The 12,479-nt window shown below is 53.7% G+C and overlaps 1 protein-coding gene across 1 annotated transcript; it reads left to right on the top strand.

Annotated features, from left to right (window-relative positions):
• Positions 1-256: 256 nt before the first annotated feature.
• Positions 257-12,227, top strand: IGFBP4 (insulin like growth factor binding protein 4). The gene is made up of 4 exons (XM_010594427.2): positions 257-888; positions 7,847-8,004; positions 8,826-8,960; positions 10,679-12,227. Exons 1-4 carry the CDS (start codon positions 540-542, stop codon positions 10,811-10,813), a joined length of 777 nt encoding a protein of 258 aa, XP_010592729.2. The 5' UTR covers positions 257-539; the 3' UTR covers positions 10,814-12,227.
• Positions 12,228-12,479: the final 252 nt, after the last annotated feature.

The raw sequence follows: 12,479 nt of genomic DNA, 5'->3' as shown, positions 1-12,479 counted from the left end.
CCCTCTCCAGCTCTGGTTCAGAGCCGCTCTAGGCGCCTGACAAGGCTTCCAAACTGCGCCGCTTCCTTCCTCGGCAGAAAGGGACTTTCAGATGTTGTAGCGGCGGCAGCGGCGGTGGGGACTGAGGACAGCGCCCCCTCCCACTAACGGCCGCCTCTCCCTCTCCCCCTCGCCCGTCCCGGCTCCCCCACCTCCGAGAAGGCGCTGGGGGTGTGGCCAGGGGCCTGTATAAAGTCCGGGGGAGCCGGTCTCGGGCAGCCGCTCAGTCCTTTGCCACCCCGCCGCCCGCTGCCTGGGCCAGGCCGAGGATGCGGCGCAGAGCCTCGGCGGCCAGGCTCGCTCCCCTTCGGCCCGCTTGCTAACTTCCCTGGCTCGGTCCCTGTCCACTAACCGGACCGCCCCGTCTCCCCGCGCTCTCCGGGTCGGGTCCTCCAGGCGCGCCGGGCGCTGCCGCTGTGTGCCCCTCGCTGCAGGCCTGAGCGCCCGCGCTCCCCTCCCCGCGCCCCGCGCCCGCGCCCGCGCCCGGTCCTCGCCCGGCCATGCTGCCCCTCTGCCTCGTGGCCGCGCTGCTCCTGGCCTCCGGGCCCCGGCCGAGCCTGGGCGACGAAGCCATCCACTGCCCGCCCTGCTCCGAGGAGAAGCTGGCGCGCTGCCGCCCCCCTGTGGGCTGCGAGGAGCTGGTGCGGGAGCCGGGCTGCGGCTGTTGCGCCACTTGCGCCCTGGGCAAGGGGATGCCCTGCGGGGTGTACACCCCCCGCTGCGGCTCCGGCCTGCGCTGCTACCCGCCTCGTGGGGTGGAGAAGCCCCTGCACACGCTGATGCATGGGCAGGGCGTGTGCATGGAGCTGGCGGAGATCGAGGCCATCCAGGAAAGCCTGCAGCCCTCCGGTAAGGGGCCCCCCGGCCCACCCATGTCCACTCTAGTGTGCCGCCCTTCCAGCAGCGTCCCCAGCAGTCATTCTGGCTAGGGGCCCTTTAAAACCCCTTGTGAGTTGGGGAGAAGGCAGGTACGTGGCAAGGGCTGGAGTGGCATTGGACAGGCTCAGCCAAGGCAACCACTACCGAGTCCCTAGCAGCTTGTTGCCACCCTCAAGGGGAACTCTGTCCCATCCCTTCATCTCAGACCTCCCAGGGATGCTTATTTGAGACGAGTGGTGTCCATGGTAGACCTGGCTGCTGGTGCCCAAGTGGTGAATTCAGTGACCTGGTCCAGCCAGCCACCTGCTGGTTAGCAGTATAGGGCCAGGTAACTGGAGAATAGGGGTGGCAGGGTGGGCTCAGCCTTCTGTTCCCAGTCCAGGGACCTCCCTTCACCCTGACTGCAGGTGAAACCTCAGGGGCCTGAGGAGCTGTGGCTTAACTTTGATATTGAGGTGGGGTGGAGTGGGCTGTGCAAATTAGAGGTGCCTCGGAGTTGCCCTTCCCCAAAGCCCAATGCCAGTTCATCTAGGTATTTGAAAGTTAGTGGGAAGACAAGGGCCTCCTTGCCATGCCTGGGCACCTCTGTCTGCCCTGGCATACAGGCATTCCCCTCCTTTCTCCTGGCTGGTGCCATCTGAGGCGGCAGAAGAGAAGCTAGTCTTGGCCCCCAGCCCAGAGCTGCAGAAAACTAACTGGTGTGGGATAGGGAATAGAAAAGAGAAGAGACAGAAATAGAATAAGACAGATAGAGAGAGAAAGACGGACAGAAAGACAGAGAGAGAGAAAGACGGACAGAAAGACAGAGAGAGAGAACCGTTAAAAGGCCCTTTGCCCTAATCCCATTCTTGAACTTTCTCTTTTTCCGTTTCTCACCGAGCCTTTCTTAGTTTCTCCTTATCTTCCTGTCTCTTTCCTTTTTTTTCTTCGTTCTTTTGTTCTTTCCTGTTTTGTCTCTCAACCTCTAGTTTCACTAATAATACTCTCAAACTTTCTTCTTCTCAACATCTTCTGGCCATTTTCACTTTCTTCATCTTATTCCATGTTTCTGTCACGCTACTTCTCTCACTTTTCTCTCAGTCTCTTTCTCTCTGTGTCTCTGTCACTGTCTTTCTCTCTTTGTCACTTTCAGAATCTTTCCCACTGTTGTATCTCCACCTCTGTTTCTTCTTCCCCCTCTGACTCTGTTTTGCTCTCTCTGTGCCTCTGTCTGTGTCTGTCTCTTTTCCTGGTGCTTGAAGCTTCCATTGTTGCAGTCCGGATGCTGGGACTCCAGCCCGAGCTTCCTGCCCTGGGTCCCAGACCGCTCCACTTCCTCAATCTTCTGCAGCTTGTTAACTGGAGGAGAGCAGGATGCAGGGAAAACAGGAAGGAGGTGGACCCCAGGGGTCTGGGCCTCAGGCCTCTCTGCCCTTCCTGCCCCCAGGCAGGGAGAGATGGGTCAGCAGAAAACGTGCTAGGAGAAATGCCAGCCTGGCACCCGGCACTTCTGGGAGGTAGGTCTTGAGGGAGTAAGTCGCTGATCCTTAGGCAGAGATACCAGTATGTGGGAGAGGAGGGTCACTGGCACCAGACCAGACTGGGAGTGAAGGCTGAGCTCACTGGATATAATGGGTCACTTTCCCTTTGTATCTCAATCCTCCACCAGCCAGCAGGCATCTGCCACCAGATAAGGATGGCTGGTAGCCTCCTCCTCTCTCACCAACTTGAACGTGTGCCAGAAGAGCCCTCAGAGGGTCTTGGGCACCCATTCTTCCCTGGTTGGGTAGGAGCACCCCATCCTGTAGTGGAGGAAAATTTGATTCCCTAGGGTTTTTGGAGGGCATGACGTCAACAGTCTGTGGTTGCCTCCTGGGCACCATGTAAACCTAGGAATGGGGGTGTCTTTAGGTCCCCTTTGGGTTACAGAGGTCCCTAACAATCCCTCCCTTCCCTCTTGCCTCGTCCTTCACCCATGCAGTGGATACAAATATCTGAGGGGGGAAAGGGGAAGCCTGAGGAATCTGGAGGAACTAGGTACCTGCTTGGCAAGCTCTGCCCATGCCCTCTCATGTCTTAGTCATCACAGAAGTACTCCCTGCCACAGCCTGGACCACATTGCACCATGTGAAAGGTACCCTCTAGAGTTGTGCAGCAACCCTGCAGGGCCTCTGGTGAGACAAGATGTGTAGGCCTCTGCCCCACCCCTACTATCCTCTTTAGCCTTACACTGTTGATAGCCCACTGAACCTCCTAGGTCTAAGGCTTAGGCCCTCCTGCCTGGGGAATAGCTTGGTGGAGGGTATCAGGCTCTTCTTTCTGCCTTATCTTCTTGGGGCTGAGCTTCTGCAGGTGGTTTTGGGGAAAGTAGCCACTTGGCACGCATCCTTCCTTGGCCTGGCATGGTTCAGCTGCCTCCTATTTGCTCTAGGGACAGGTCTCTTCCTTCCCTCTCTAGTTTACCCCACCTCCACTGGCCTTCCTGCCCCCAGCTTCTTGAGCCAGAGAGCCAGGTTGTGGATTAATATAGTTGAGGTCACTGGAGGTGAGAGGGGTGGAACGTGTGTGTCAGAATTCCACAAATTCTCCATCGGTGGTGCTGATGGAATCTGGGGGGAGTGGACACAGTGTTTGGACTGGGGAGCTCTTTAACTGTGGTCTGGGTCCCTCTGGAACAGGGTTAGGGAACATAGAGGCTGGGTTAATTTTTAGTCAATGCAGCAAATATTGTCTCCCCTACTTCAGTACTGGGAATCCAATTAAGTCATGAGAACAGGGCCTTCCCAGAAATTCTGTGCCTTGGGGGAGGGGGGTAGGAGGAGCATGGCTGCCTAATATTTTTTTCTGTAGTATTGACAAAGCCAGAGTTATTGATACCTTGGGTATAAGGAGTCTTTTCCTTTTAAGACATAGGAACTACAGAGATAAGTCTCGCCTCCTTCTCCTCCATCCAGTCCAGTTCAGTTTCCTCGTGTGTAGAATGGAATGACAACAGGATCTGCCTGACAGGGCTGGTGTACCTGGCATGGAGTAAGAGTTCAATAAAGTAGAGCAATGATGAGGATGGTGGGACATTCAGAGGAGTTGAGAGAAGTGGGTGGACTTTGGTGCCTCTTGCTGCTGCGAACAGTCCTTATCTGACTCCTCAGTCTGAGGCCAGCAACGTGGCATTTCAGTGAGAGGGATGCCCCTTGGGCCTGCCATTCAACACGGGTGGTCTTGGCTTCTTCAGCCAGAGTCCAGGGAAAAAAGAAAAGGCCTTTCTTGCTGGGCAGGTGGGTGACCCTCTAGACTGCGGCTGAAATGTCTGTCTGGGTGGCTGGGACCACCCAGCTCACAGCCTCACCCTGGGTATTTTCTGGGGAAGGGGGCTGGGGTTGAGGAGGAATCGTGGATGAAATCAGGCAGTAGTAAAGAGGAAATCCTCCAGCTTTAACCAGAAACTTTGCATCTGGTGGTACCAAGGTGGTGAAGCGTCTTCTCTCGGGGCAGAGACCAGTTTCCCTGGTAGCTGGGTATCAGTTGGCCTAGCTCCAAGCAAGGGGCTGGAGAAAATGACCTGGTCTACCTTGGAAGCCCCACCTCTTAGACAAGCCTTTCAGAGGTCAAACCTTTCAAGGGGACAGGCCCAACTCCAACTCCTGTTCGGAGAACCCACAGGGGTTGGGATTTTTCCAGAGGGCACTGCCTGGGTGAGTAGCACGAGATGGCTGGAATTCCTGCATGAGCAGGGAACCAGCAAGTGTTTACCCAGCTCTGGAGCTGGGAAGGTTAATATTTTCAAGGTACACAAGGCTACAACCCTCATTGTCCCAAACCTAGTACCTAGGGGTGGATCCGGGGGTGGGTCCTCAGTCTGCCAGTTAAGCAAGGCTGGGCAAGGAAAAGTTACAGATTAAATGGAAAGTCAATAAGCCATGGTGCAGGGAGACTGCCAAAGTCATTGTGCCCTACCCCAGGTCTGTGTGTCTGACCAGAGCAGGGTCAGAGTGCCTGAGGGCACGAGGGTGTGCACGCCTGGAATAATATGTGTCTGGACACGTGACTGCTTGTAGACATCTGTGATTCTTGAGTCCCAGCCTGTCTGCGTGAGCTGATATGTATTTACTCTATTTATCTGTGTCCTCGTGAGAGTAAGGAAGGAATCTGCTCACTCTAGCTGATGTGTTCTACTCTAAGCCTAGGCATGAGCTAGGGATAAGTGGGCCAGGCGCTGGGAAAACCAAAAGAGGGGAGGCCAAGCAGGCTGCCTACTCAGTCTTTCCCAGGTAACCCTAGGGTCATCATGAGTTGAAATTGCCTTGATGACAACTGGTAAAACTGGGTAGATATGACCTAGGGTCATACCAACTTAAGAACATAAGTTATGCTTCCAGGCTCACACTATGCCCCATGCAGCCCCAGGTTTCAGTACGTAAGTCCAGTTTTTCTCTTCAATGGTACCTTCTACGTTAGAGAGACTAGGAAGAAAGGCCTGGTAATCTCCCAAAAATCAGCCTATGTAGGTCACAGCAGTCCGACCGATGTCATTGTGCATGAGGTTGCTGTGAGTTGGGGGCTGACTTGATGGCAGCCAACAACAAACAGTAACACAGTTAGGGGAGAAACATCTCAAATATCCATTAGTAATTCCCCTAGAGTTTGCAGTCAGGCCAGGAACGTTGCAAACGTAGTTGCAGTTGAGCTTCTACTCCAGATCTCATTAGATTCCTGAGGCCTAGGCCCTGGTGGCACAATGGTTAAGTGCAATGGCTGCTAACCAAAAGATCAACAGTTCAAATCCACCAGCCGCTCCTTGGAAACCCTATAGGGCAGTTCTACTCTGTCCTACAGGGTTGTTATGAGTCAGAATCGACTCAGCGGCAAGGGGTAGCTACCCCTCTAATGCTCCACACCTCTAGGGGGAGCTCTCTACCTCCCGAGGCAGCCCTGTTGGCTAGAAAACTTCCTTACTCCTCTAACCCAAGAACATTCTGCCCTTTTACCAAGAGGAACAAATGTCACAGTGCAAAGTAGCGTTCTCCTTTATGGTCACGAAAAGAAAGCAAACTCAACGCAAAAAACATAACAAAGCCTCTCCAGGTCGGAAGGATGCCCTGTAGAGTTAGTTGCTGGGCTATGGCAAATGAATCACCGTGGTCTCCTCTAACCCTCCCCAGGTGAAATGGTGGGGCCTTTGTTCCCATCTTGGCTCAGCCTCTGTCATTCCAAGACTAGGTTCTAATTCTTCTAGGTTTCTATTTCCCTTTTCTCCCCCTTCGCCAGCGCCAGCCTACACCCCTGGGACACTGACCTGATCTACAAGCCTAGTGGTTTTATGCAGATTGAGGGAGTGGAGGAGCCACTGGTCAGCGTGGGTCTTTCTGGCCAGAAGAGCTCCTTGGAAGGGTCTCCAGGGAAAAGCCTGAATCCCAGGTCTTTTCTGTGGTTCCTGACTGAGAGCCCAGGGTCCGTCTTTGGGACAATCCCGATTGAGAGATCTTGCTGTTGTGTCTTCTCCTTGGCTGACCCTCAGGAACTTGATGTCATCTGAGGACTGTCCTTTTGGGGATGTTAAATATCCAGAAGGAATGATTTATATCTGTCCGCTCCATTTGTCCCTTCCCTTTGATTCCTCTTTCTAAGCCAGCCCTCGATTGGTGACAAAACCTTCTTCGCATTCTTGATGACTCAATTTTATAAATAACCTGTGATGTGGAATCTTGACAAAGACTTTCTGAGGGTCTAGATTCCTCCTTGCCTTTTCTTCTCTTTATCTGCATGTTTCTTCCACATCCCCAAAACTAGGAGAATAAAAAGAGAAGTAAACCCCCTAGCTTTGGCTAGGCCGAAAAATACCATTTGACCCAGAGGCAGCTCTGGGACTGCTGCCACGCGTGGAGGAACCTGCTAACTCCTCAGGAAAAAAATCCTGACGCAAACCAGATGTACCCTCCTGTCTGAATGCCAACATCTGGAATGCTGGCAGGGCTTTGCACTCAGGCCGGCGGTGAGCTGCCAAGACCGAGCCTTTTCAGAGGTGGCTCTGATCTGTGGAGAAGCGTTCCAATCTCTTTCTCCAGCTCAGCCCTGTGTTCCGGTTTTGGCTGCCTGGAGGGAGGAGCCGGGGTTACAATTCTGGGACTTCTGGATGGGTTTCTTTTGAGTTTGGTCAGAGCCTTCGGCAGCTCCCAGGGAGAGGGTAAGGGTCTAGGCTCACCACTCCCACCTACTGGCTCTGGACCACAGACATGGACTTTGGGTGGGGTCTGAAGTCTATGGAGGGGAGACTTGAGGGGGGAACTTAAGGGATGTGTGAATGTGTCTTGGTCCCTGGGCCGCACAGTGTGAGTTACACAGGCACTTTCACATGCAGGCATACACACCCACTCCCACGTCTTTTCTCCCACCCAGCCAATGGGGAGAGCCTTTGGGCCAGATTTCACATCACTCATGGAAACTTTGATTCTGGCCATTTGGAAGAGGGTCAGCAGAACCCACAGTTCTGGGGATACCCTGGCTGGCTCAGCTAGACTCTGAAAAGAGCAGGAAAGGAGACAGCAGGAGAGAGCAGACAGAGAGGGGGATGTTGGGAGGAGCTGAATAGAGGAAGGGACCAGAGATCAGAGATCTGATCTGATGGGGGAGCCGACCTGCCTGCCTTAGACCTCCCTGCAGGGCCCAGGGGACCCTCCTGCCATCTGGACAGCTGCAGCTATGACTCACTCATCTGAGGGCTGGACTGGGAGGGGTGAGGGACGAGTCAAGGACTTCAAGGGGAATATTCTCCAGAGGGGTCACAAGGGAGTGGGGAGGAGATGGGGAGCTGTTTTCCTTGCCTTCCTTAGGTACCCCCAGCTCTTCTCCAGTTCTAGGCTGTAGGTTCGCCAGGATAATGGGGGTCTGGATGTTGGTCAAATGCTTTGTCCTTCCTCGGTGCTGACCTCTCCCCATCTTGGCCTGACTACAGACAAGGATGAGAGTGACCATCCCAACAACAGCTTCAGCCCTTGCAGTGCCCATGACCGCAGGTGCCTGCAGAAGCACTTCGCCAAAATTCGAGACCGGAACACAAATGGGGGCAAGATGAAAATCACTGGGGTTCTTCGGGAGGACGCCCGACCCGTGGTGAGGACTTCTGACTCATGAGCATGCATGCAGATAGGCAGGTGCACACACACACACAGACACACACATGTGCACACCTCCCCCCATACCTTCACCAGATCCAGAGATGTTGGTTTAGCAAACATTCTTTGGGTGCCTACTGTGTATAAGATGCATGTAATATGTATCACCAGCATCCAGAGAGAGTCTTCATTCCTTTTCTTGGGATTTCTTTCCTGCTCATCAGTTATATACACTGGTACAGCTGAACCCATTGTTAAATGCTCAAATACTTCTGCACTGGTTGGTAAATCACTCTTGCCCGGAGCCCCCTGGTGTTTCTTGACCCTTCTTTTGAAACCCCCCCACCCCAGACATTCCCAGTAACTAAAAGATTAATGCTGGCCATAACAGGGGGCCTTGGAAACTTGCTCCAGAGTCTGGCTAATGCCGTTTCTGATGGGTGGTTCTGAGGGATCCATGCATGGGTCTTACAAGTTATTAACCTTATTATTTTGTTTATCCCTCTGGCTTAGAAATCACCCCTCCCTGTCCTTCTCCATGGGCTTCTCGTGACCTCTTGCTTTTCCCACGTGGTCCCATCTCTTTATGCTTCTCCTTTCTGGAAGCTTTTTGACTTAAGACCCACTCCTCAATGTCCCTCTGTCCTTCCTGTCAGTGTTCCCTGAATCCAAGCCTCACTGTACACCTCAATGGGCCCTGCCCAGCCTCCAGACCTTGTCCCCCCTTTCAGGACCCTCAGCCCCTATTTAGCTCTGACCCCCAGGCCTGGTCCTTTGGCCTCTCTCCCTTCCACTGAGCAGTTTTATCCTCTCCCCAAGCCCCAGGGCTCTTGCCAGAGTGAGCTGCACCGGGCCCTGGAGCGGCTGGCCGCCTCACAGAGCCGCACCCACGAGGACCTCTACATCATCCCCATCCCCAACTGCGACCGCAACGGCAACTTCCACCCCAAGCAGGTGGGTCTCACTCTCCTGCTGGCTTGGCTCTGGCCTCAGCTCCAGGGACATTCCTGGCCTCTCTATAGGGTGGTCCAGGATGGAGATCTCAGGATGAGGAGCCTCCCCAACTCAAACCTAACCCGTTGAACCCTCCCTAAGCCCTACCCCAGCCTCAGAACCTCAGCTCATTTTGTCCATCTCACTTATTTCAGAGGATACTGAGGCCCAGAGGGGTAAAGTCTGGCCCAAAGTCACAGAGTGAGTTAATGGTCCATCTGGGACTTGAACTAGTTATCTTGCCTTCCCTCCAGTGCTATTCCTACCACCTCTGGTGACATCTGTGGTGGCCTTAGCACCTCTGCCAATTTCTGGCTCCCAACACTCTCACTCACCCTACTCCATTCTTATGAGTAGTTCTCCCTTGTCACTGAATGTCTGACATTTCATCTGGGAATGGAGGGGCTAAGTCATGAGAAATCAGAGAGGAATCTTTGCCTGCCCCTTCCCCATGCTGAGCAGCAAAATCATTTGGGGGTACAGTAAGGCTGGAGGTGAAGCCAGATCCAACAGCTGGAGATAGGAACTTTGGGTGGAAGCAGAGGCAGGAGGGGGACTGTGGAGAAGACATGAAGGCAGCAATGTCCATACTCACTCATATCCTTGGTACGCTGGGCCCCCTGACATGCCCCCAGGAGGCTGGGATGTTCAACAAGGTTGGTCTGCCCCAGCCCTGTCTCTGGCCCTTCAGAGTTCGGCCCACTACAAAGGATATTACATCTGGGCAGGGCTCTGAGGTACTCCATGCAGGATGTGGCCTGGGGAGCCCTGGGCCAGATATCCTTCTCAAGATCTTTGTGGATCTAGACCCACACACCACCCCTTACATGCCCTACAGACAAACCCACAAAGTGAGCTGCCACTGGGCTAGCTAGGAGGGGAAAGCCTGCGTCTGAGTTTACACAACCCATGATGGCAGGAAGAGGAAGGGCATGAGGTGGTATGCAACGAGTACAGGAACAGAGAGGGCCCCCCAAAACAAATGCTGAGCCTATCTCCAACTTTTATATCAACACCAATTTTATCCTTGACCCGATTTTTATCCCAGTGAAAGTTCTGACACTTGACCCTTTATCCCCAGACCAATTCTGACCCTTGACTCAACCTTCACTCCAACTTTAATTTTGATTCTGAAATTCACTTTTGCCCCCTCTACCATCTAACTTGAACCCAAACTTTAGTCCAACAAGGTCAGTTGTTCTGATCTAGACCTCAGGCTTTACCCTAATTCCATTTCTGACGCCCAGCTCAAGTTTTAGTCATAATTCCTAATTCAACTGCAACTTTAATCTTAACCTCAGTTTGGATTCTACTCTTAACCACAACCTATTCTTAAAGATCCAAACCCAGAGCACACACTGGAAATAGCTCCAACCTGAACCCTAGTCTTTCAAATCCAACTGCATCTTTAAACTGCAAGGATCTAGTCTCTGCTCCAGCTGGGCCACAGAAGCTTCCCAGGGCCCTGCTTCCAGAAACCCTCTGGACTTTCCCATCTTGGCCAAGTTCTCTCTATTCCAGCGAGCTCAGGGGAGCCACACTCAAGAAGCAGCCTCAGCCTCCGGAGGCCATCTTGGAGCAACTGTCTGCCTTGGGAGCTGGGCTGGGTTTGGGGCAGGCTGGTTGGGATCTCTCTTTTCCTGCCTGGGAACTGACCCATAATACCCTTGTCTTGGCAGTGCCACCCGGCCCTGGATGGGCAGCGCGGCAAGTGCTGGTGTGTGGACCGGAAGACGGGGGTGAAGCTTCCGGGGGGCCTGGAGCCGAAGGGGGAGCTGGACTGCCACCAGTTGGCTGACAGCTTCCGCAAGTGAGCCCTGCCAACAGGCAGGGAGCTCAGTGCCTCCTGCTACCCCTGTCCCCTGGAGGCTGCAGAGCTGACTCGGAGCATGGGTCTGAGTCCTGGCTCTGCTTCTGGCCCAGAAATTTTCCCTTGGGGTATGTGTATGTGTGTGCATGTGTGTGTTTATGGGCATGAGTGTGCCTTTGGGGTGAGCCAGAGCCAGGGTGTGTCCTATTTGGGCTTAGATAGCCTGAGAGGTCTGAGAGTGGCAATGAGGAGCCCTGTTGTGCTTCCAGATTGATCCTGCATTCATTCATTCATTCATTCAGCCAGCCATCCAGCCAGCCATTTAAAACATTTATTGACCACATATTATGTGCCAGCTCTAGTTTTTGGTCCTAGGGACTCTTGTTCTGGTTTCCTCTGATTTTGGCATGTGGGAGCTGCTCCTATAAGACGAGTGCAGGCCTCTGGGAGGAAACTCATTCCCAGAGTCAGCAGAGAAGAGTAAACATGTACCTTGACCACTGCTTCTCCTCTAGTCAGAGGGCAGGGGCTGTAGGGGTGGCAGATGGTTCAACAGTTATGAGACCCAGACCTACTCCCAAAGCCAAGGCTTGCTAGGCTCCCCTCTCTACTTCCCCAGGTCCCTCTGGGAGGAAGGACCTGCAGAGATAAGCCCACCTTTGGGTCAGGGTGGGGTGCCAGATGGTTGCTTGGCAGCTGAGACCCTGGGGAGAAGGAGGGAAGAGGGCCAGAAGAAGACCTGCAGGACAGACGGCTGGAGAGATGGGCCTCATCTCTGAGCATTCAGGGTCAGAGGAAAGAATGCAAGCTCAGATTGAATGTGCCTGATGAAGTAGAGGTCCCACAAACCTGGGGGGTGCGGGGACTTGCCTGGGGTCCTGCTCCTTACCCCATTTGTGGTCACAGCCACAGAGTCCCAGGATGACCCCATACTCCCCGTGGCTCCCCACCTGCGGTTCTGCCTCCCTTCCACACCTCCTTCTCCTACACCTCCCTCCCTATCTCCCTGGCACCCTGGACATTTTCTGGCTTGATTGGATGGAAGGAGACTTAAGGACCTTCCAGTAGGACATGATGTCCTTTTTTTTTTTTTTTTTTTTTTAACAAAACAGAACGAAACCAAAAAATATGTAGACAACTGTGTTTCGTTGATTTATTTAAAATTAAGAGACGAGGATGCGCCAGGGGCGAAGAGTAGGAGGCAGATTTGGGGAGGTGGGCACTCTGTGTCCCCCGACTTGCTCTGCATGGTAAAAGGACTGCAAAGGGCCCTTGAATTCACCCTCATCTTCCTATGCAACCTCTTCCCAGGGGGCACCCCATCTCCAACAACTGTGCTGTCTGTGCTCAGACTGCTGGTGGGCAAACAATGAGTAGAGAGAAAAAAAGGGGGCAGATTTTGGGAGGTGGGAAGAGTGTGGTCCCCTGACCTACCCTGTGTGATGGTGAAAGGACTGCAATCGGTCGGATTTGCATCTGGATTTGATTTTTTAACAACTCTGTTGGGTGGGGTGGGGGTTGGGGGTGGGGGGCATTGTCCTACAGTTGGGGGAAGGGGGTAAGCTCTCCAACACATTCCACAGTACTGACTGCCTGGATTCCTGACTGAGGGGTTGTGCTGAGATTTGATTCTGAGGGGTTGGAAGTGGGGGCACCCTTGACCTTGCTGT

Source organism: Loxodonta africana, chromosome 18, assembly GCF_030014295.1.
Source record: "Loxodonta africana isolate mLoxAfr1 chromosome 18, mLoxAfr1.hap2, whole genome shotgun sequence".
Taxonomy (NCBI): Eukaryota; Metazoa; Chordata; class Mammalia; order Proboscidea; family Elephantidae; genus Loxodonta; species Loxodonta africana.
The sequence above is the reverse complement of the archived record's forward strand: the minus strand, read 5'-3'. Positions and strand labels throughout refer to the sequence as shown.